This window comes from Seriola aureovittata, chromosome 15, assembly GCF_021018895.1.
Source record: "Seriola aureovittata isolate HTS-2021-v1 ecotype China chromosome 15, ASM2101889v1, whole genome shotgun sequence".
In the NCBI taxonomy this organism is placed as follows: Eukaryota; Metazoa; Chordata; class Actinopteri; order Carangiformes; family Carangidae; genus Seriola; species Seriola aureovittata.
In genome coordinates this window covers 10,874,045-10,897,281 of record NC_079378.1, presented here as the reverse complement: position 1 = coordinate 10,897,281, position 23,237 = coordinate 10,874,045, and the positions used below count along the sequence as shown (strand labels likewise).

Genomic DNA, 23,237 nt, shown 5'->3' with positions numbered 1-23,237 from the left:
AGAGAAAGTGAGAGAGAGAGAGAGAGAGAGAGAGAGAGAAATGGAAAGAGGGGGTGATGCCGGAGAATGATGGTGAATTTATGAGCAGCAGAATATGCTGTGCAGCCGAGCTGGCAAGGAGAGGACAACACAGAGTGATCATCGTATTCTCACACTCAAAGCTGAAACAGAATGTGAGAATCCATTGCAACTGATAACTGGTTTCCAGTTCCGCTACACGCTTCCAACTGCATTAATATGCCTCCTCCTTTTGAAGATGTCTTGTTAAACTTGTTGTTAAACAAAAAATATATTCAGCCCAAACAATCTGTCTATGATCAGTGTTGCTTGTGTTTTTCTTTTTTAAAAAAGTGAAATTTGAACTTGAAAGTTTCCTTCCCTGAAGAGGAAAATTTACAGTACACGGTTTATCTTTTATCTAAACCCCTGAACATCATCATCGGTGGAGTGAATACTCCTTTTTTTAAGGTTATTCCTCTTCCCTCCAACTATTCCTATTTCATAAAATGTATGCGCCTTAAACTACATCTGTGCTGAATTTTAATAAAGGTAACAAGTACAGTTAATGCTGCTGCTCAGCTCTGTGCTGTTGCAGCTACATCATCATCATCAAAAGCCTGCATGGGTGTTCCCCCCGCCGCCGGAGGAGGAATCTGGTGCTGAAAGATCATTTTCCATATGGTGTGCTGACTCCGCTCACCTGGTCTGCCGGCGGCATACACTGCTGCACTGAAAGAGGTACTGTCATCACCGCTCTGCAGTGGCTTGTAGCCACCTCTACAAGTGATGGAATGGAATAGGATAGAATTATTTGCCAGCACATATTGAAATAAGTACCGTGACCTGCTCATCGTCGCGAGTCATCTTACCCCAAGCTATATGAACCGGTGTCAAGCCTCAAATACTTTTAATGACCAGAGTCCCTCCTGATGTGAGCAATGCTGAGTGAATACGTCTCTGAAGATTCTTAGTCATTCATGTCATGGTATTTCTAAGCGCTATATGAAGGCTCTTGAAGACCCTCCACCTCTTCTTCAATTCTAACTGAAGCCTTTTGTCTTCAAGAACCAAGTCCAGGTGCCTTCATATATCACTTAGAAATGCTGAGTGAAAGCCACTTAAGGTAGTCTAGCTCTGTTATGGAAATAAAACGTTCCTGTTGTTCCAATTGTTTTATGTATTCCAAATTTAAACTTTTGTTTGAAAGTTGTTTTTCCACCATAACAACACAGTGCTGCAAAGCAAAATAAGACTGTTCCTACTGCAATATTGAGTTGCAGTGGCAAATGTAACAACCTATATTTGGAACTAAATGTTCTTTAAAGTTGTTTGGGTTCAGCTCAGGTCCCCTCTGCTGCTGGCTTCTCTTTTTAAGATTAAATCAAATACCTTGATGAAGCCTGATAAAATGTCAGCGTGCTTTAGTTTAGCACTCCTCAAATTCAGTTAGGAAAATCAACTCTGAAATTGAAGTCTGAAGTATAGTTGTTTAACTCCAAAATACACATTGGATAAGGAAAACTAATGGTTCCAAGAGTCACTTTTTTCAGTGACACAGTGTTTTGTTTATCATAACTAATTAACTATGAGTAGAACTGATTAAACAAAAGTTTAAGTCTAGACTAGTGTCTAGAAGTGTGAATTGACCGCTGCGTCGTGGGGATGGGTAAGAACTATGTTTCTTAACTGATCTGTGTACACATAGCCCCATTCAGATTCTGGGTTCCAAAAAGTGATCCTTCAAACTTTGAAACAAGTTTGTGTTCCATCACTGAAAAGGTACATTTTACTGCCACAGTCATTGTGTGGACAGATTTCTCACACAGAGACAAAGCTCCCAGACGTTTCTATATCCAGGCTACAGTATATGCTTGGTCAGTCAGCCCTTCAGGCAGCCAAATTGTACTGATTGTACAAATCTCATATTGGCATTTCATGCCATGGATATTGCAGTTTGAGCCTGATATGATTTGACTGCCAGGCAGACTCACGGATGCCAAAAGTGTTAGTAAGTAACCATCTCACATTGCTCTAATGGAAAGACTTGTAAAGACTCATCTGTGCCATATATTGTCTCAGCCTCTATGTGAAGCTGCGTTTTCTCAGTATAAAAAAAAAACCAAAGCAACATCCAACTTCTATGTCTTTGGCAAACAGCAGTGAACAAAAAAACAGTTATCAAAACAGAAAAGGATGCTCAAGCTGCCCACTCTGACCTCATCAACCACAGTCATCTTCCAATCTGCCCTGTCTACTAACCCGTCACATCTCATCCCCTGTACTACATGGCTTCTTTTGGACTGAGAACAGCATGAAAAACGAATATTAGACTGAAGCTGTGTTACAAGTCCAACTCTCAACTCTGCTATGTGAATCTTTCAATTGGTGCAACTTGCTTTCGTCTTTTTTTGTCTTTGTCTTGTCATTTTTAATTCACACTTTACAAAGAAAATCTCATTTCCATGGTAAGTAAGTAAGTCCTAATGTAGCCAACTAATCAATAAAATGTCATTTTTTGTCATTACTTTCACAACAGACATACACAAGAATTTTCCACCATGATTAAACTTTTGATTAATTTAGGTATAAAAATGATTTGGTTGTAGTGGCTATAATTACATTTTTATAATAAAAAAGCTTGGATGAAATCACTATGTCTAATGTAAATGCTGCTTGTAATGACAAAGCCACAGAGAATTATGACCCAACTCCCCTAGGCTCTAAATAGAGCTAGTATTTTTCAGCTCATTGTTTTGGTTTGGGTTTGGTCCCACAGCTTTACTGTTTTGGTCCACACTCATTCATTCTTGGCCTTGGCAGGCAGCTGTTTTCAGCAAAGAAATGATCGGACACTACCTGCCCAGAACCAAGACAGGCAAAGTTAGCAAACAGAATGTAGCCGCTAAGCAGCCCTGTATTTCCCTCAGCAGTTAAGAGAGACGAACGACAGAGAGTGAATATTGGACTTACATATATGGACAGTAACACATCTTGAAATCAGTTCTGATGTTGCTTCAACAGGTGACTGCTAACAAATTTGCCCCTATCAAGTTAGGGGATGCTAATATGTCAATACTGTGTTCAGAGGTTTGTTTCTGCTGCCCCCAAGTGGCTATAAAATGAACCATTGCAGGTTAGATCATAGTTTGGGTAAAAAAACATAAAAAAACATAAAACAATAACAAAAAAAAAATTAGGTAAAGAAACATGGTTCAAATAAAACATGTTTTATAACATTGTCATACTTTGGCCTTCACTCCTGACAGACAGGAGTTATCATTTATACAGCCACTAGAGTCGCAACTTCAGTGTAGTAAATAGTGAGTGCTGGTTATATGTCTCTTTCTTCCCACTACCCTTGATGCCAGTTTTCCATTTGGGAGCTAGCTTTGGAATGGTGTGGCGAGTTTGCTGGAAGGGATGGGGTTGTGGTGTGTGTGTGTGTGTGTGTGTGTGTGTGTGTGTGTGTGTGTGTGTGTGTGTGGGGGGGGGGGGGGGGGTAAATGAAAGGCATTGGAAGGCTCAGTGGAGCAGTGATGCAAATTGCTTTTATTCTCACAGCTCTTCACTCCCAGTCTCTGATTTCAGCACCAGCAATGACCTCCCTCTACTCTTTCCCCTCTCGTCCTCTTTTATCCCTCTCCTCATCTGCCCCATCCATTCCTTTTTTCCCTCTCTTTCATGTGTTATTTTTTCTCCCCATTTACCTTCATTTCTTTACAGAAATCTCCCTCCATCTGTTTCTCCCTATAGCTTCCCCTCTCTCTCCTACATCCCCCCTCCTCATCTACACATCTGATTCTCAGAGGAGCTCCTGTTGCATCTATTTGCATGCAGTAGGGGTAAAAAAAAAAAAAAAAAAAGGGATACGAGAACACATTGCAGGAGAGTGTGAATGGCTTAGATCATTACCACTAAACAGCACACAGCCAAGGGAGCTGTATAGAGAACATGACAGGTGTTGGATCTGAGGTGCTACATTGGTTCTGAAGGGCCCTGCAAAAGAATCTGATTTTAATATCTCTTCCCCAGAGCTCACTGATGTAAATTCTTTTCCAAGAATGGCATATTTTGCATTCAGGTCAACCAAATTATTGATTGGCAAAAATGGACCGCATATTTTATTTATTCATTGACAAAACGTGTGATTGCGATGTGATTTTGATCTTGAATAATATTCTCTTTTTGGGGTGGGGGGGTTGTAAACCTGAAAGAGGTATATGTTGCTTTAAATTATTTCTATAGTGCAGTGACCTTGAAGTGTAGGACTGAATCCGAAAGCAGCCAGCCTCTGAATCCTCCTCTGCCTCCATCCTCTTTGTCTATCTCACTCTCTCCTTCCCCTCCTCTCCTTCAAATACCTTTAGTGGGGAGGAAATGTGATCCCCCACCACTCAGCCATATGTCCATACCGCACTCTATCATCCACCTACTTCAGTTCTTCCCAAAAACGCCCTCCAACAACAAGTGGCTTTCAATTTCCTTTCTCACATGGTCCTCATGCCGTCAGCAACAGGGTGGCATAGGGTACAGCATTTCCAAAGATGGCCTAATAATAAACATGCTGATCCCCACAGAGCTGAGTGACATACTGTATATTCCCCAGTCTCTGGAGATATATGTGCAGCGAGTCCTCGGGATTCAGCTCTGTATCTGGAACAGCTTGTGCACTGCGTGTAGTAAATCTGCAACAGGAAAGCATACGGGGGCTGCTGCAGGGGCATCATTTGCCCCATTTGCTCCAGAATAAATAATGTTACTATTCTTTAACACAACAGTCAGACTGTAAGCTGAAACTGTAGTATCTAAACTGATTTAAGAAGAAAAAAATCAACAACGCAAATACTATGACAGGGGCAGTAGCCATTTTGAAATAGTGTCATTACATTCTCTGTCCACCAGAGAGCACTTACAAGGTTATTTTTAGAAAATAAAATGAATATTTATTGTTATATTGTTCCTGTTTTTGTTTTTTTTATCTCATATTTTGTTTTCATAGAGGCCTCAAAATTTTTGTATCACTCTAGCTATTATTAAATAATTAATAGATTATCCAACAATCATCGATTATTCAATCATATGAAAAGAATTACAATATACTTTTACACGGGCATATGTAGATGCCTATGTGTGCTTTTAAGATAATTTGCAAAAATTGCTGGTCAGCCAGACAGTGAGTGAGTGTGTGTGTGTGTGTGTGTGTGTGTGCGTGTGTGTGTGTGTGTCTGTGTGTGCATTTTTGTGTGTTATTAAGGTCTCGGGGCATTACTCTGACCAAAGCTCTTAGACTCAGTGCACTTTTTGTATTTTACTCCCTCAAGAGCATTTCTTTAGTTTATGGCATGTTGGAAACTAGATGACAGATTTCAATAAAGCCCAGACTCTTGTTTGTTTACTTGTACTTTGTCTAACCTCACTTTCCATCACAGTGCTCCTCTCTCTCTATTTCCAAGTGTCCCCTCTCTCTCTCTCTCTCTCTCTCTCCCTCTCTCTCTCTGTATATATATATCCCCTTTTCCCTCCATACTCTTTCATCATTTACTCTGGCCTGGACATAGCTTTCAAGAGAGCTCGCTGCTGAAGGTGAATCAAATTTAGAGGAACCTTTCTCTCTCTCTCTCTCTCTGTCTCTCGCTCTCTCTCTCCCTCTCTCCCTCAGTGCTCTCCCAAAGCAGAGGTTCACAGCTTTGCCAGTTGGCAGTCATGCAGCTTAACTGCCTACATACAATTTATTAGAGTCGATTGGAGCATCTGCAGGCCCTTTTGTGTCCCTGGAGAGGAGTAGAGTGGAGTGGCAATTCAGAGAGGGGGTTGGTGGTGAAGGGTGTGTGGGTGTGTGTGGGGGGGGACGCAGATTATTGGGGCGCTTTTGAATCCCACTGGAAGACTGGGGGAAGTTGATGGAGGTTTCAATCTCAGCTGTCATTCACACGAGATGGAAGGTTAGCTGGCCAAAGAGAAGGCGGGGGGGGGGGGGGGGGGGGGGGGGTTGTCTATGCGCATGCCATTTGTCCCACTTACTGCTTCTCCACCACAAAGAGATTGTGTGCGCGTGCGTGTGTGCGCGCGTATTAGTGTATTACTCTTTTATGACAAACTTGCCTAAATCCTTCTTCCTGGTGCCTGCTAAAGTTATGGGCAGCTGTCCTTTGACTATAGCCCACATACACAACACATATACCAATACACTGATCCACTGGTGGAGTCCCACGCCTCATGCATTATGGAGGTCTGGGGAACTGAGGGACAAAGCTGATTGCTATTCAAACAGAGTACCAAGAAGCACACGCCACATCTACACATTGTCAGATGAGATAATGCAATATACGGACATCTGTGGATCGATGGCACATATACAGCCCGAGTGAGTACAGAAAACTGGATATCAATGCGTATCTGGACCACAAATCCAGTTTTAGCAAGTGTTGTCCGTGTGTCTCTAGGTGTATGGCTTTTTTCTTTGTCCATGTACATAGTGTTGCGAGTTCAGATTTGATCGGCCTGTATACAGTATCTCCTTGAGCAAGGACACCCTTGAAGAAGCAATATCTCCTCACAGTTGGACTGACCTACAAGAGACACAGGGGTGCTTTTGGAAGGTGTCAGAGTGTGTGTGCGTGTGTGTGTTTGTGTGGCAATGAAATACACAAGGATAACAACAGAAACGAGTTATTGTGGAAAGTAATTCAGTCCATCTTCACAATACCACTTACAAAAAAAACCCCACAAAAATAGTATTGATGGGTGTGACATAAAGTGGCTAGCTCGCTGTAAAGCCGTTGTTCAGTACAAGCAAAGCAGTGTTTTTCTTCTTCTTCTTCTTGTTTTTTAACTGCAGGAAAAAGATGTCTTAAAAACATTCAATGCAATGGTTTTCATTCAAGCTGGCTTGAATGAAAACCGCTGAAATCTCTAAATTTTTTGCAACTGCACTCATAGAAAAGGAGATAAATGTACGTTCAGAGGTGCAAGTGTGATACAATCAGTGCTGGAAATGGTCAAAAACTTTCCAGGGAAAAACTGTTCTGAAAGTTGTACTATTTTATATAGAAGAAATTGTCCTAATGAAAAAAAAAGCTGACAGTGTGGTCAGTGGAATATCAGTGAAAATGGAATTGTATTCGCCTCCACTCTGTTGCAGGTGTGGCACATGTCTCATGCACAGCTTGCACTTTGACCAGAAGGTGTACATACAACATGTATAAAACATGTCAATGATATTTTTCATATTTTTGTCCTACTTCGAGGACTAAGCCACTCTAATTGTTTTTTTATGCTCAAACTTAACATGTTCAACCGAAATGTGGTGTCTTACATGCAAAAACAAGCAATAATAACTTGATGTGAGCATGAAGAAGCCCTAATACCCGTAGTACTCCAAAATGAAAGTGCATCTCATACTAACCCCAGCATACATTGCGGTCAGCACTAATCTCCAAATTTATTTGTTTTCCCAGTGAGTTGTTCCTCTCCTCAACTCAACCTAACTGACCTCTTTAACTGGTGAGAGAGATCAAGATTATAGACTTGTTTTTCATGTCACTGCCATTGGCAAAAACAAATAATAATAATCATAAAAAAAATTCTACAATCCCACTTTTGCTTACAGTATTTTCACTTTTGGAAATAAAATCTATCAATAAAACACGACAAAAAGTTTTTTTTGTAATCCTTTCTTAAACTTTGATATTGATCAAACAAAGAGCAGTCTGGGTACATATTGAGCAGAAAACATTACTTACACTACATTGTTCTGTATGTGAACATAAAATATATACGTTTCCATAGAGGGGGAAAGGGTGATAAAACATAACTGTATCCTCCTGTGTCTTCCTGGCAAGCTCTCCCACTACCTACCAAACAATAAAACACTTAGCATTGCAACACCACAGACAAATAGAACACACTTAGGAAATGCTAAGTGCATCAGTGTACGGAATACGACCACATACGCAAATGCAAAAGGATTGGACACCCGTTTCTTACATGCGATCGTCACGCACGGGCGATGCACGTGCAAGAGGGGAGAAAGTTTAGTCACCAGAAGGAAAGCGTTTCAAAACGTGTTTCAAAACCTCTCATCCAGGTTTTCTTTTCGATTTATCTTTTCCTTGAATACACTCCCACAGCTGACAATTATAATCCTGAATAATTTAAAAAAGCAGGAAACTCTTTCAGGCTTTGTCTTTAGCAGAAGTGCTGATGTAAAACTCAACATAATAGCACAACATACAATAGCAGCGCTTGTTCTCAGCTTCGTTTTCCCAACCGTGTCACTTCCTGGAATCAAAGAGAAAGGGGAAGAAAGGAAGAAAGGAAGCTCCTAAGACCCTGAGCAACAAGTCTGAAAAGACAATAATATGTTGGGGTTTTTCTGATTTTGCACTGTAAAAAAATGGGCATTTCAACTTAAAATCAAAATGTAACCTGCAAAATGAACACTTGAAATGCAGTTCTATAAAATAAAAGTCAAAATGCATACAACTGAAGAAACCAAAGTGATGTCTAAAGTATCACACAAAGCCAAGAGCAACTGCTGCATTACCCCTCTCAACAATATCCCATTATCGGCTCTCGGTGTCATGTTCAGCTGCTGTGAAAACCAATCCACACCCAATCGTCTCTTCTGTTTGGCCATTATCAAGTTCTTGCATTTTGACAAGCTGTGATATAGTAGAATCTAGCCCTATGCTCCATTGACAGCTGGCAGTATGAGTTTCCACGTGCTGTGAAATCTGTGTGTTAGTGCAAGACGTATGACGACAAACCACAGTGACCCACAAGAGCAATTATATGGCTGTGATGGCAAAACAGAGCAGCAGAGCTATGTCAGAAAATGGATTCATCTTGTGAGAAACATGCACCATTTCTCCTTGTTTTAGCCATTTATCCACAAACGCATTATCAAACCCTCCCAAAGTGCAGCTTTTTGAAAATGGTCTCCAGATGTCAGTGACAAATGTTCATGCCGTTCTCGGCTACATGTGTATGAAACAGTGATTTGATTTAGACTCTCTATACAGGAGCTGAGAGGTTATTATTAGCCTGTATGAACAGGCAGCATTGATCATAAATCACTTTATTAAATCACTGTTTAATACATATACAGTTGTCTGACAATGGAAACAGAAAGATATGTCAGTGACAACGACTGTGTTGTGTAATCAGCTACACTGAAACACAAAAATCACAGTGACAGTCGAAGACAATTGAACGTAGAAGCTGAGACCAAGTGGAGCAACTCCACCGGCCATGTTTGTTAACACGATAATTCACTAGTCTTTACTAGATTAGGGATGTAACCATCAAGGCATATTTTGACACTTAATATCAACTATATTTTCATCTGGGAATCTTTCCATTGCAACCTCCACATAAATCATTCAATATTGCTATTCTGACCTGCTGGACCACAACCAGTTACACAGCTTTTATTTAGACTCAGTTCCGACTCATTTATTCTCTTTTTGGAGTAAATCCCAAAACAGAACTGGAAAGCAGATATGTTTGTGAAATAAACAGAAAAGAAACAGACCTATATATGCATACGTACACAGATAAGTAGCTCTGTGTCAAAACCCTGTGCTAGACCATGGGGTTGAGGCATACACAAGCCTGCATGCACACTCACACACTTAACACACTCTCACACACACACACACACACACAACACACACACACACACACACACACACACACACACATCATTTTGACCTCTGTTAGGTCGCCGTGGGTGGATGAGCCGAAATGAAGCAATCTCACTCTACTCACTTTATGGGATATCATACTGAGTGTGTCAGTCTGAACATGTTACCTTGATTAACAGTCTAAAAATAGGTCTCACACAGTGATGAGTGTTATCCCCTCTACACAACACTCAGCAGAGATGCTTACACACTCAAGGCTGGAATGCTTGAAGGTTTTACATGTGTTGGAAATAATATTTAGCAGTTTATGAAAAAGTCATCTTTGTAGGTAAAACTCATCAATAATATTGCTCCCTATCCACCTCCACTCACTTGAATGGAAAAGTTGTCTCAGACTTTTAGCGCTCCCCCCCCCCCGACTGAAAACTACTCCAGCCAACACTTGTCAAAGCCAAATAGTTCTTAGTGAACATTTAAAACTGATTAACACAGTGGAGTTAGTGTGTTAAATGATTAGTTTTAAATGATTAATATGGTCTGAAATTACAACTCTTTGTTGCCTCTCTGTATGTGTTATAACTTACATTTACTTTGCAGATAAAAATCATTTGGTTAAGTTCAGTTGAAATGTTTGCAGTCACTGTATCTAAGATCTTCAAAGGAGCTTTCTGTAGGTTTGGCTATTGCTACAAAGCAGCTGTTTACTTAGCAGTCTAGAGGAAATGGTGCGAGATCAACAGGGATAACCTTTGTCATCCTGTGAGTCCAGAGATTTTGGCCAAATAAATCACATATTACTTTATTTATTTAAATTTTTTTTGTTGTTGTTTCAGCAAACATTTAAGCTCTGGCCAGACAGAAAGTGATTCATTTGCATGACCTTCGCTTCTGGACTTACTGTAGCTGCTTTACCAACTGTAGAAACATGAGCTGTGACTTAGTTAGCAATGGGCACACCAACTGTGTGTGTGGGCTTGTGTCTGTGTTTTTGTTCCGCTCGTTCATGAACCAGATAAATATAGGGCTGGCACATGTGGGAAAAAAATAGTTGAAATATTTTTAACTCAACAGACACAGACTCAATTCATGTCAATTTGTGACTCTCTGAGTGACTTTGCATGTAATTGTGACTTTCAATTGACTTTGTGTGCAATTGTACTGCCTCTAAAACTGGACAATGATTATGTAAAGGCTATAATTTGCCCTGATTTTATTTTATTTGCCTTACATCGTATTTTTGAGCTGTTTCCTGAAGTTGGCTTAGGCTAGATTTTGTATCATCGCTCCTAATATATCTACGCAGATGGTGTATCTGTGGTGACTCTACGAATAAACATATAGCCTATGTATGTATATATGAAGATCGTAAGTCATCCAAATCATAAGATATAATAAGATGTGCAGAAGTGTGTCTCTAACTGTTTGCACCAGAATAACTAAACCAAAACTTTAAGCAAGTGAATGTGAGTGGTAACACAAAAACAAATAGAGCAGTGGGGCAAGTGAACTGAGAGATGCCTCCTGAAATGGCAGCCCAGCCGATTAACCCACTTCGATTTGTAACTCTGTCTAATCCCCCCTGCAGCAGGCCCCAGCCTTGTGTCATTACTGAACAGGCAGAGAGAGGGCCTATGCAAGAGTGAAGGAGAGACCAGAGACACAGAGGGAGCAAGTATAACAGAGGTAGAGTAACACCAGCTTGACAGAGGACAGGTGTGGAAATTATTGCCCTGCAATGAGCGAATGGCACAGAGGCAATATGCCGTCAATTCCCCGGACTCTGCCCGCCGACTAGAAAACAAGATGCTGCTGTTTAAGAGTTAGACCTACAGCTGCAGGGAACGGGCTGCTGTCTGATGGCTAAACATCCACCCCATCATTCACTGTCACAGGCAACAGTGAATAAGATGCCTAACTAGTGAGCTTGTTTAACCTGGGGGAATTGATTACACGCCTTCCTTCCCCTGACATTTGGAGCTGTGTTACTAATTGTACAATAGGCAGTGTCTGTAACATTAATAATGATCTAAGCAGGACATCTTTGGTGCTTTATGACAGTGTGTGCGCATGTGTGTGTGTGTGTGTGTGTGTGTGTGTGTGTGTGTGTGTGTGTGTGTGTGTGTGTGTATGTCCTGTGGTGAGTGTGTTAGCAGGGAATCTTTACCACGCTCACCATCTTAGTTTGGTACATGCAAACATTTGCTAATTAGCATTAAAAATTAGACTGATGGGAATGTCATTAATTCAGCACTACTTGATCATTTACCAAAGTACTGAACTAAGTGAAATTTTGACCTGATAATGGAGGTAGATGACAAGTGAGACGATCAATATAATTGTTACAATTATGTTGTGGGGAGAATGAATATCTGTACCATATTTCATGGTCATTCATCCTACAGTTGGCATTAGTAGAAAACTCAGGGGATAACCAAGTCACAGAATAAGTAATAATTTTGACCTGTTGGTAGCACTAGATTTAAAAAAAAAAAAAAAAAAGTCAGAGGATCATAAATAAATACATTTAGGGAGATAGATAAAGAGGTGGAGCAGCAAAACAAATTATGAGCATATCCTGAGAAATATAAATCAAATGAAGCAATACTGCCCACTGTGCTGGAACATGGAAGAAAAGTACATTTAAAGATTACATTTAAATTCATGAAAACAAAAAGCCAAAAAGTTCGGTCAACTGAAGAAACGTGGTGTGGAAAACAATAGATAAGATATAAAGACAAGCCTGCAGTGACAACCGAAATAATGGTGGTCTAACGGCTTCAGACATCTTTGCACACACAGCTTGTGAGATTTTGACTGCACGGAAACTTGTGGTAATCTTGTCATGGCGACAGCTGCTCCATCTACCTCTCCTCCCTCCTCTGCTTCTAGCTCCTCTCGCTATTCCCTGTCTTCTGAATACTAACCTCTTTCAGATGTGCCACTCCCCGCCTGCCCCTCAGCTGTTGCTCTTGAGTTTTCCACAGTAATCCAATCCAGTCACCTGCTCACACACTTGCACCTCATGTGCAATGATCTCTAATATACTGTACATATATATATATAGAGAGAGAGAGAGGATCACTCACAGTTTGCTCAGCTTCTCTTTGTTGTGTTATTGCGTTATTTTTTATAGCCTTCATTCTGCTCCCTGTCTCTACCTGTTTACATGGCCATCTGCCTGCATTTTGATTGACTGCCTATCACCCTCGGTAATTTGGATTTGTTTGCCATATCTTATTGACTTTGTTTCCAACTGTTAGCATCCCTATTGACTAAGTAAGTACTTCTCCGATTCCAAATCGCAATCAAGTGTTAGAATTCTGCAAGTATCTCCGTGTGAGATACTTTCTGAACTGCAAGAGTGTGAATGCCAACTAACTGGTATTTGTGGGCTGAGAATTATTATTTGAGAGAAATATACCAATGTTTGTAATTTATTTTTAAAGGATAGCGCCAGTGTCGTTCTGTGTTTTTGTTAACACATGCAAGCAAAAGACTAAAGCGAAACACTATGCCCTCACCCTAACTTGTCTGTGCCACTGAACCTGTACATACAACATCTTCAATGAAGATGTATCTGTTTTTGAAAGAAAAGGGCTCAGTAATATCCTAAAACTGCCATGCACAGTTATCCAGTAGCAAATGTAATATGTTAAATAGTGCATTTGTTTGGAACTATTTTCAGTCATGGATTAATACAAATTTAGAGCAGTAGTGGAGTGTTACAGCAGCATGACCGAGTATATGGAATCTGTTCCGACAGTATATGTTATACCTCATAATATTAACAGGCAGCTCTCAGTCCTTCACAAATAGTCTTGCCTAGTGTTACTTTGATGGCAGTGCTTTACAAAATGTGTGTGACTCACAGGCTGAAACATCATGCTCATTCATTCTTACTACTTCGCATCATTCTCATACGTTCCCATTTTTAAATGTTGAACTCACAGCCAAGTCGGTGGGAAATTGTGCTGCAAAGTACACACAACAGAATGCCAAGTCTCATGGCTGTGCCCACACCAAGAGCGATGACTGTTGATACCTGAACTTATCACGGCTGAGACAGGTGCTCACACTGATCTAATGTGTAATGTACAGCTCCCTTCATATGAGGGAATGATGCCTCTGATGTTGCGTTTACATGCATTTATCCGAGTTTCCTTTTTCTTGTTTATCTTCCTATGAAGAGGATTATAAAAACACTTCATCTTGCTTCTTGCTCCTTATTCTATCGCCATGATCGCCATCATCATCATCCCACCAACACAATCACCACCTTCCTCATCATTCACATTAGGCTAATTGGTTCTGCTAATGAGCAAACACCTACTCATATGTTATGTATTGTCACTGGTGACATAAAAATCCTTTTTTCAGTATACAAACAACCCACTTAATGTCTGTTCTTTTACTGCATTTAAGTGGCACAGGAGTTTAATCTAAATGGATTACTAAAACTCTATAGGGAGGCATGTGTATCTAAACCTACTAGCATGAATAATGCAAGTCAGAGCATAGGTTGTTTTAGTGCTCTTCTCACACAACTCATCCACTCCCTCCAGCATCCCTTGTGACTTTCCTCTGCATGAGCTTGTTGTATTTTTCTATATTTATGTGTAATATATACAACTTTTGTGTATGTTATATATTTTTCTCTTTTTTTTTTTTTTTTAGCTGAATCTGTTGATATGCGTAGCAGGATGCTGCCATCTCTTCGGGTGGGAAAGAAGAACCCAGGTGGAAAAGATATGGCTTAATGAAAGGGTTATAAAAAATGAAACAGAGTGGGTTGAAAATATTTTGCCACCTAAGGGGTGTGACATATCAAAGCATAATAAATAAATGACTAAAAAGACTAAGTCTAACACACACACAAAAAAATGTTCCCTGCAAATACTAATGGCGTGAGTGAATGGAATCCACCATCCTCTAGATATTTGGTGTCAGACCTCATATTTGTTCTACTGACCTCCAGGTCAACTGGAGTTGGAGATACTGCATTGAAAATATCTGTGCATTGAACAGTGAAAAGCTGAAGTAAGTGAATTACATTGGGAGCATCTACAACAGAGAAAGTAATTCAGGTTACTACCCTAAGCTACCGAGTATAGCGCAGGACATTTGTGGTAGAAACGCCATACAATGAGGGAAGCCCTCTGTTGTCTTTAATTCATATGTCACTGCATCAAAAGAAGACACCATGGGAGACTGCAATGCATGGATCTGGACATGGGGTTACTGAAATGTGAAACAGATCACACAATCAAAAAAACGTCTACATATTGTGTCTTTATGTAGGCTGCTTGCAGCTATACTAATCAACATTTTTATATTTGCAATCGCTCAAATGACTATATAAATGTGAAAGTGGCTGCTCATGATGATGAACCCACGATAAAGAATTATCGCCCAACTCTATTTTCCCACCGCTAGACAGATCATTTTGGCATCTTTCAGCTCAACGTTTTGGGTTTATGCCCCACCCATACTCTTTGGTTCAGTCCCAACACTCCCAACTACCCTCCTTCCAGCAGCTTTCAAAGAAAAAGCTGGGATAAACCCACTAGATACCAAACTGCAAGCGGACAAAGTTAGTGCCAACCTGCTCAACATAGTGAGGCATTTAACCGCTTAGTTATCAGGAGATGATGAATACCTAACCAGGGCTAAAAGAAGAGTGAATATTGGACATATTTATTCATGAGGCCAGAAACACCACTCAAAAATTAATCCTACTGTTGCCTTGTGTCTGCTGGGTGTGTAGTTATGCAACACATTGACTATACCAACTTCTTCAGGCGATAATATGTCAAGGTTTTGTTTTCACATTATTGCTCTTCTACTCACAACCAGGCCAGAAAACAAAATCAGATACTACTTTAAGTTTAATGGTTTTGTCAACTAAGAAAAAGTTATCAGTATTCATGCTTGTGCTGCATGGATGATTAATTCAGTTTCTGCATGGCACATTTAGATGACTTAAATTACTTGCACTCAGTCTCTTCCTTTGAGATTGTGAGATTGTTCTTGTGTAACTCTTGATTGAGTCATTTCTACTGTTTTATATTCTAGTGGCATCAGAGCAGAACAGTAAGTACTGTAACTGGGAGAGTTGTCACTTCATTTTAACAAATAATAGGACAGATTTTAAGGACAGTTTTATCCTTAATGCCTAAACTGTCCACTGTTTTCTTCGACCTGTACTTTAACTTTTCATGTGCAGTTACTAACCATGCAGTTATTTGAATGCACTACACCATAAGTCAACTGGTAACCTTATTTCAAATCCTATTCAAGCCAATTTCTAATGAAATTGTCTTGGAACAGGAGGCCTGAGATGAGTCTACGATGTCTCTTAAGTCAGACTGATGTATCATCTATTCCTGAGCAGTGGAAATAAATCAATACTGTTATCGTTAGAGGCTGGCTTTCTTCATACATTATACTCCGCCTGAACTCTCTCCATTACAGCACCAACTCAAATCCTCGCTGCACCCTGGTTGAGTTTGTCTCTGCTCTGTCCATTACGTAATTTGAACAGCTACTTTCCTGGAGGCTATGTTAACATACCAGTTCATGAGAAACCATGACAGAGGACTAGGAGGGGATTAGGATTTGTGAATGTGAATGTACATGAGAGACAGAGAGAGCGTGTACATCCTCACTAGATATCCTAAATGCACAAGTATGTCCACATCTGCCCTATATGCTAGCCGGCTTAATATAGACTGTGAGCAAGGAGGGGACACTTTCACTTCAAGAGTCACTCCAAAGGACTTTCAGTAACTAAAACTTTAAATAGAGTAGTTCTGAGATGTGTAATTACACTTTACAGCCAACTCAATGTCATTCATGTAATTAACCATTGGGACATTTCTGAAAAAAACAGCATTCTGGTGTTCTTTTCTGTTTGTAGCTTTTTTTTGTGCTGCACAATATCCAAACCAACCAACTCCAGCTCTTGGGTCCATGTTACATTAATATCTTAAACTGTTCTTGTCTACTAAATACTTTATCACCCAGTATTACGTCTGGGGACTGAGGTCAATCCCCTTTTGCTCATTAGCTTGTTATGAGTTTTAAATATAGAGTGAGGATCATTTTAATATGACAGTTCATTTTACAATAGGATTAAAAAAAATAAAAAATTGGAGTGTCTTCATAGATTCACACATTCACACACTTTAAATGACGTTTTTTTTTGTTGTTTTTTTTTAACTGACTACATTTCTTTTCTTGTATACCTCTCTACAATTGGCATCTTTTTCAGTCTGTGAATTTTCACACATTGCCTCTCTACACTCTCATTAGTTACCATGCAACCATCATGGAGCAGGAGTCTGGAGATAATTTGAGTACTGACAAAGACTACAATGATCAACCCATGTGTATAATTTTGGTGAAAACCCGGCTAGACAAAAGTGTGTGCGCAGTGACAAATGAGACTAGAGAACAGTGTCACTGTTCAAGAAAGTAAAATTAAGTTGCATTCATTATCTTCAAATATCATTTATGTCATTCATCTATTGGTGACTATCATTAATATTAATGAGATGATTAAGGTGATGTTTTCCTCATCATTGCCAATATAAACTGGACATCAAATGTCATGAAAATTTATTTAAATTATATATTAACTTTTTTTCACGTTGATTCATTGGTTGATGTAAACTGTCAATTTGCAGCTCTGCCCACATCAGCAATAGAATATTGAAGGCAGCTGTTAAATAGATTTACGAACAACTACAGATGCAGACTTAATATCATTTTAAAGCTCTCAGGTCCGGATGAGGTATTATGCAATACCACATACACATAAAGTAAGTGCTTCCACAACGTTTTTCCCACTTTTATTATCATATGGCAGGCAATAATCTCTTGCCTTTCAGCCAACATCCATTATGATGTATCACATCTGTATAATGTATAGTAGTTTTTAGTGCAGTCTTGATGCATTTACAGCAGACATCCCATCAGGTATAACTTCTGCTGAGAAGGTTGAAATAACTGGGTACTAAAATCGGGGGCACTGAATTTCACAGTCCCTCTCCAACAATCAATAAGCTCCTCTTGACCTTTATGTGCATCAATAATGGTATTTCTGCCTTTTGGATGATGATAAGAACTTTAGTTCATCCTCAGACAGGAGTATTTCTTCCCCTGTGAAAACTGTTGGCTTAAGATTGAAGTGCTCAGGAGCTCAACTCAAAGCAAATATTGAGACTTAAACAGTGGTGGAGAAAGTGAACAAAAGAAAACGACTGGGAGAAAAGAAAAAGAACGCCTCTACATGCCCACATATTTTCCATTCTCCCTTTGACCAGTGCATGGATTAAAGCTCGCCAAGCTACTTGCCATGGGTTGAATGTCTAACATGACATTGGTATTCAGTGTGTGTGTCCCTCTCTGTATGTCCACCTCTGAGTCATGCACAATGAACCCTCAGCAGCACTAGGTACATGACCTACCCTCCAACACCAGCACCACTGTTGGCTCGCCACGTGGTAACTTGTTAATGTCAGAGCTCTCTCCTATCTCTCTGTGTCTTTCTATCACCTACACAGAGGTGAAAAATTTGACCCCTAGGTCTTACACAATCATATCCTATCCCTTTTCACCCTCAAAGGGACTTTGGCTCCAACACCCTGGAACAAGTGACCTTTCATGGGAATGTAATGAACACCAGCCACAGCTTCCTCCATTCCATGTCTGGCTCCAGGCCTAAGTGGCATGTAATGTAGTTTTCTACATGTTATATGACTCAGAAAAGCCACCTATTGGTGAACAGTTTAAACCATCGAACAGCTGAACAGTCATTACTTACTAACTCGTTCTAGAGGCTAGTCTTTAACTATGGAAAGTAGGATGGAGGTTTGGGGGTAAGGCCACGCAACATGCCTGAATCCCCGCTGTGCCTTTTTGGACATCAGAACTGCTTACGTGACCAATGCCGGGGAGGACTTCATGTCCTCTGGGCCACTCACGCTTGAAGGCTTGCATACTTAGTTTGGTGACTCATCTAAAGTGAGCTAGAGGCTTGTTTTGTTTCTAAATGGGTTTCTGCTCTGTGACATTAGTAGCAAAGTGACAAAACAGATGGTTTAAGACAAACCTGTTTGCAGTTCCTTGTTTTAATGGCCCCTCTGGAAAAAAAAAACAAACATGTATACTATGTTTTCACCCGTTCACGTGTCTGCTTTTTAATGTGAGGCCTTATACAGGGAGCAGTAGTGAGGGATAGAAGAAGGATATATTTTTAATACAGACCAAAGCATGGCCGTCCCGCTCTGCCCTAATGGCTAATAGGGTGCTGTTGGATACATTCCTCAGTGACATCTCTCCATTATCCTCAACCCTGTGCCTTATCTGTTCTCTAAAGAAAAGTACACAGGGTGGCTCTATCCTCGCACCAAAATAAGTGGCAGACAGAGAGCCAGATGGGGGAGAGGAAATGGAAGAAAGGAAAGTGCTTCTACCCCAGCTGCTATCCTGAAAAGTGGTTACATTTATAGGAAGGGGAGCAGATCAAAGATGCTGAAACCATTACACACACATGTGGCCTCCTCTTTTCATGAGGCTCAAATGGGTCAGGTGGTAATGACTCCCCTTTCACATTAGAGGGTGTTTAGTGGGCCAAATCTGACAAAGGAATGGGATGATCAAAGACGCTGCGCGGCACTGGCTTTGTGTGTTCGGATGAAGAATGGGATTATTTATTTTTTTGGCCATGTGTGTGTGAATATAAATCCCAACCATGATGTACTTATGGGGGATATACTTAACTTCTTTCTTTTTTTTTCTGAAAGTTGTATCCCAAAGGAGGTGATAGCGGTGGAGAAAATAGTAAACAAAGCACAACAAACTTTGGAGTGTCCTGCTGGCTTAGTTGTTGGAGACATCCTACTACTACTGTATGTCATATACTTGCAATCCCATTGCTTAAACTTGGGCCCTCTTGTATTTTTCTCCATGCTATCTAAAAATGCCCCAGATATCAACATTTATTTGTTGCTTAGCTCAACTGTGTGGTCATTGAACAAAAGAAAAATTGCCACTTCCTTTTCGCCGGGAAAAGCTGCGTGTAGAATCGGATGAAATAGCTCTTATGCATTAGGTGATTTGGATGTACAGTAGATACAAATAACATCTTACATAATACTTGTATTTGATTCCTGGAAATACATCTCATGTACACAATTATAATATACAACTTGCAGGCAACTCGCACACAAACGCACACACACGCACGCACAAACACAATGTTCCTGCATTGGTTACACATGAGACAATTTGCTTTTCATTGAGGATTCAAGGCCACTGTGGAGGTTCTCTGTGGACCTGCATTGTGTCTGGGAGTGCTTGTGTGTTTGTGTGTGCGTGCGGTTGTTGTGCAGATCTTCTGTGTAAATGCATGCAAATACACATGGCATCATCATTTTTCTCATCTCTACTCATCAACATATTCTACAGGAGCAAAAAAAGATAACAACATGAGCAACAGCCTTTTGGGTGCTGCTGCCAAAAATACTCCAGTATGTAATCATTCCATGACATCACGACATAAACAACTGCACAAACAGCAGGACACATCTTTATGAAGCGCAAAGAAGGTGCCAATGAAAGTGCCAAATCCAACAGTACAGGTCAACCTCAGAGAGAGAAAATGTAAGACAAGAATGGGAAAAAAATGACAATGGACCTCTTGAAATCTCATGAATATTACCATAAATATCAATTACCATACCACGCTTGTCAACAGTATGGTAAATGCTCAGAGTGACCTTCCATGATGATTAAATGCACCCTTTGTGTTTCTCTGTAAACTGAGGTGCAGTTCTAACATCTCATCACTAGGAGGTGCACTTGTATGAAGCAAAACTTAATCTCCATTCCTCATAGCCACAGCTCTCAAGTTCTTCCACTGCCACTATTTTTACTAGCGTTGACAGCCAAATGTAAAACATTTCTTGTGAAACGACATATAAGTCAGTGTGGAATATACGCCCTAGGTTGAGACTTGGGCTAATACTATAACCACCCCCCACCCCCTGAGAGGCATTTAAACAGATGAGTAGATTTAACTTCTATTCCCTTAAATCATTGATGCTTGGCTGTGTATCTGATCAGCAAATAAAGCAGCAATCAGCTTATGAGACCAAAAAAAAAAGAAAGAAAAAAGAAAAACAAAACATCTATGTCAATCAATTCCAAATCCCCAGAGAGGATTCAGTTCATACCATCATCAGCCCTCAAACAATACGACCATTGCCTTTCAGCTCTCTAGCCCACAAGTCGATGCGAGTGATTGGCATTAAGAGGGGGGTTCCCCCGATGGTTTGGGAGGGTATTTCCCCTGGTAGGTCATGCATAGCAGGGGTCATTAGTACAGAATGGAGGAAGGGAGAGGGGAAGGGGGTTCCATTGTCATAGGTAGAGGTGATAATGGCCTACTTACCATATTGACTTCTGATACCATGTCTATGCTGGCTATGTCTATATTCATTCCCACTCCAACCGGAGCACCTGGGACAGATACAAAGAAACAAACAAAAAAAAAAAACAACGGTGATCAACAGAGATAGTACAGTAGGTGAAGCCTGTATGATTCACTTGAAACCTTTGCGAGAAACGGTTAATAACGTGTGCGTGATGGGAACACAGATTAACACTTGTGAATGTAGCTGTTGTCAGCCGGATAATAGTTTACAGTGTTCATTTCGGGTGGGATTAGATGCGCTGAGCTGCGGTGAAAAGTGCTGGTAATTCCCCCCAACCCACCCCACCCCCCCCAAAAAAAAAGAAAAAAAAAAAGTTGTTGACATTAAATCATTTGGCACAAAAAAACACACGTCCGTCGCAGTGGATACCTGAAGTGGAGCAGAGATATAAACAAGGAATAGGCATTTATTTGTATAAAAATTCCAGCAGACGTGCACTGGGAGTTGACAGCCACCTTTTTTCTTTACTATAATGATTTTTCATTCAAATAAATGAGCTGGTGTGTTTTATCATCCACCCCCCCCCCCCCCCCCCCCCCCCCTGCAACCACATCACTCATGTGTTTCCCCCTCCATAATGTCGGTATTCTGGGTTGCTCTAACACATTTTCTGCCTCGACTGTATCATATATATCACAGATTGTGGCACCTGCAGAAGCCGAAAAGAACTGTCTCTTTTTTTTACTTTCCGAAACTGCAAACCTATCTCAGTTATCCGCGACTGTCATAGTAATTAAAAGACTATACTATTATACAGGCTGACAAAGGCGCAAAACTCGAACAGAGTTGGTGAAAATACGAGTTCATTTACCTCCGAAATCTGGCCTCAATCGTATGTCATAACCTTTCAACAGTCTGTCCACCGTTTCTTTAACCAAAGACATATTGCTAGGGTCATTGACACCGGCACTATGGAAGAAAAAAAAGAGAGAACAGGGAGCAGAGCAGATTTAAATGCGAGATATCCTTGGACCATAAAGTGTCCAAGTATTTTCCATGCCGTCTGTAACACTGTCACACTTAGTAAAAATGAGTGGAGCATCCTCCGACCCTTTCACTTACCTTTGGGCGCACACCACGGCCACTACGAGGGGGAACAACCAGACGCAAAAACACCTCATTCTTCTTATTCTGAACACTGCCATACTTATGATATGTTTTTTTTTCTTTTAGTGAAGACAGACGATGTCCAACTTATTCTTGCCAGTGCAGTAATTCCAATGCCGGGCGCATGCGTATTCCCGACCACAACATCAAGAAGCAGCGCTGCTGCTGATGATGGTAGTGGCAGAGGTAGTAACCAGCCAGGGAGATTTAAAGGAGAATCAAGAATACAAGTTACTCAGGGGGCACACGGGTGTCTCCCTGGTTTCTTTATAGCCCAGTGTGGTTGTTTGAGAAGCGGGAACTGTAACCGGGGAAAGTCGGTGGTTCGAATCCACGGAGAGAGAAGTGGAAAATGAGGGTGGGGTTGTCTCTCTTCGCTGTTCGCTCTTTACACACCCGTCAGCCAACTCATCTTCCTGTCCCTGAGCAAGGCACTTAACCCGGCTGCTCCAGCAGAGCTGCTCGGGGGTTCCCAGCTGGAGTCTGGACTGGACACTTACTGTAGATGTGTGTAACCACCTGAGCGTGAAGCAGAAGAGGGGGTGGGGGGTGGGGGGTTCAACTTTACCTTACTTTGACTCAAACTTCCACTTTGTGATATTAATCCATATGTGAGATAATGTGATCATTAAAGGAAAGGTGTCAATTATTAGGCTACATATTGTGTTAATTTCGAAACACTGATTTTGATCACTGATGTCAGAGCCTCCGTGCATGAGTCAAATGCCGAGTAAGGGAGATAAGAGTGTTCTTGTAGATGAGGTGAGTAGTGTCAGGTGGGTGCCACTGGACAGCTGAGGGAACAGACTTCACTCCGATTTAAAAAAGAAACAAAGCAAAAAAAAAAAAAAAAAACTCACTATCAGTTGATCAGATGCTGACTCTGTCCATGGTGCTGAATATAGTGAATTCAGTGACCTCCTCTCTCTCACATAAGAAAAGGGGGGGGGGGGTTCCGTGCCACAAATGCATCATTGCACCAACA

At 40.7% G+C, this 23,237-nt stretch overlaps 1 protein-coding gene across 2 annotated transcripts in view; it reads right to left on the bottom strand.

Annotated features, from left to right (window-relative positions):
* LOC130182124 (gamma-aminobutyric acid receptor subunit beta-2) overlaps positions 1-22,770 on the bottom strand; it is a 74,554-nt gene extending 51,784 nt beyond the window's left edge. Inside the window, exons 1-3 of one of the 2 annotated variants that reach the window (XM_056396742.1) lie at positions 22,208-22,767; positions 21,957-22,054; positions 21,103-21,170 (exon numbers count right to left, since the gene is read on the bottom strand). In XM_056396742.1, coding sequence (XP_056252717.1) covers positions 21,103-21,170; positions 21,957-22,054; positions 22,208-22,290 — 249 coding nt within the window. In that variant the 5' untranslated portion in view covers positions 22,291-22,767. Of the gene's footprint in view, positions 1-21,102; positions 21,171-21,956; positions 22,055-22,207 lie in introns of both variants that reach the window. The other variant, XM_056396743.1, reaches the window with a different exon arrangement.
* Positions 22,771-23,237: the final 467 nt, after the last annotated feature.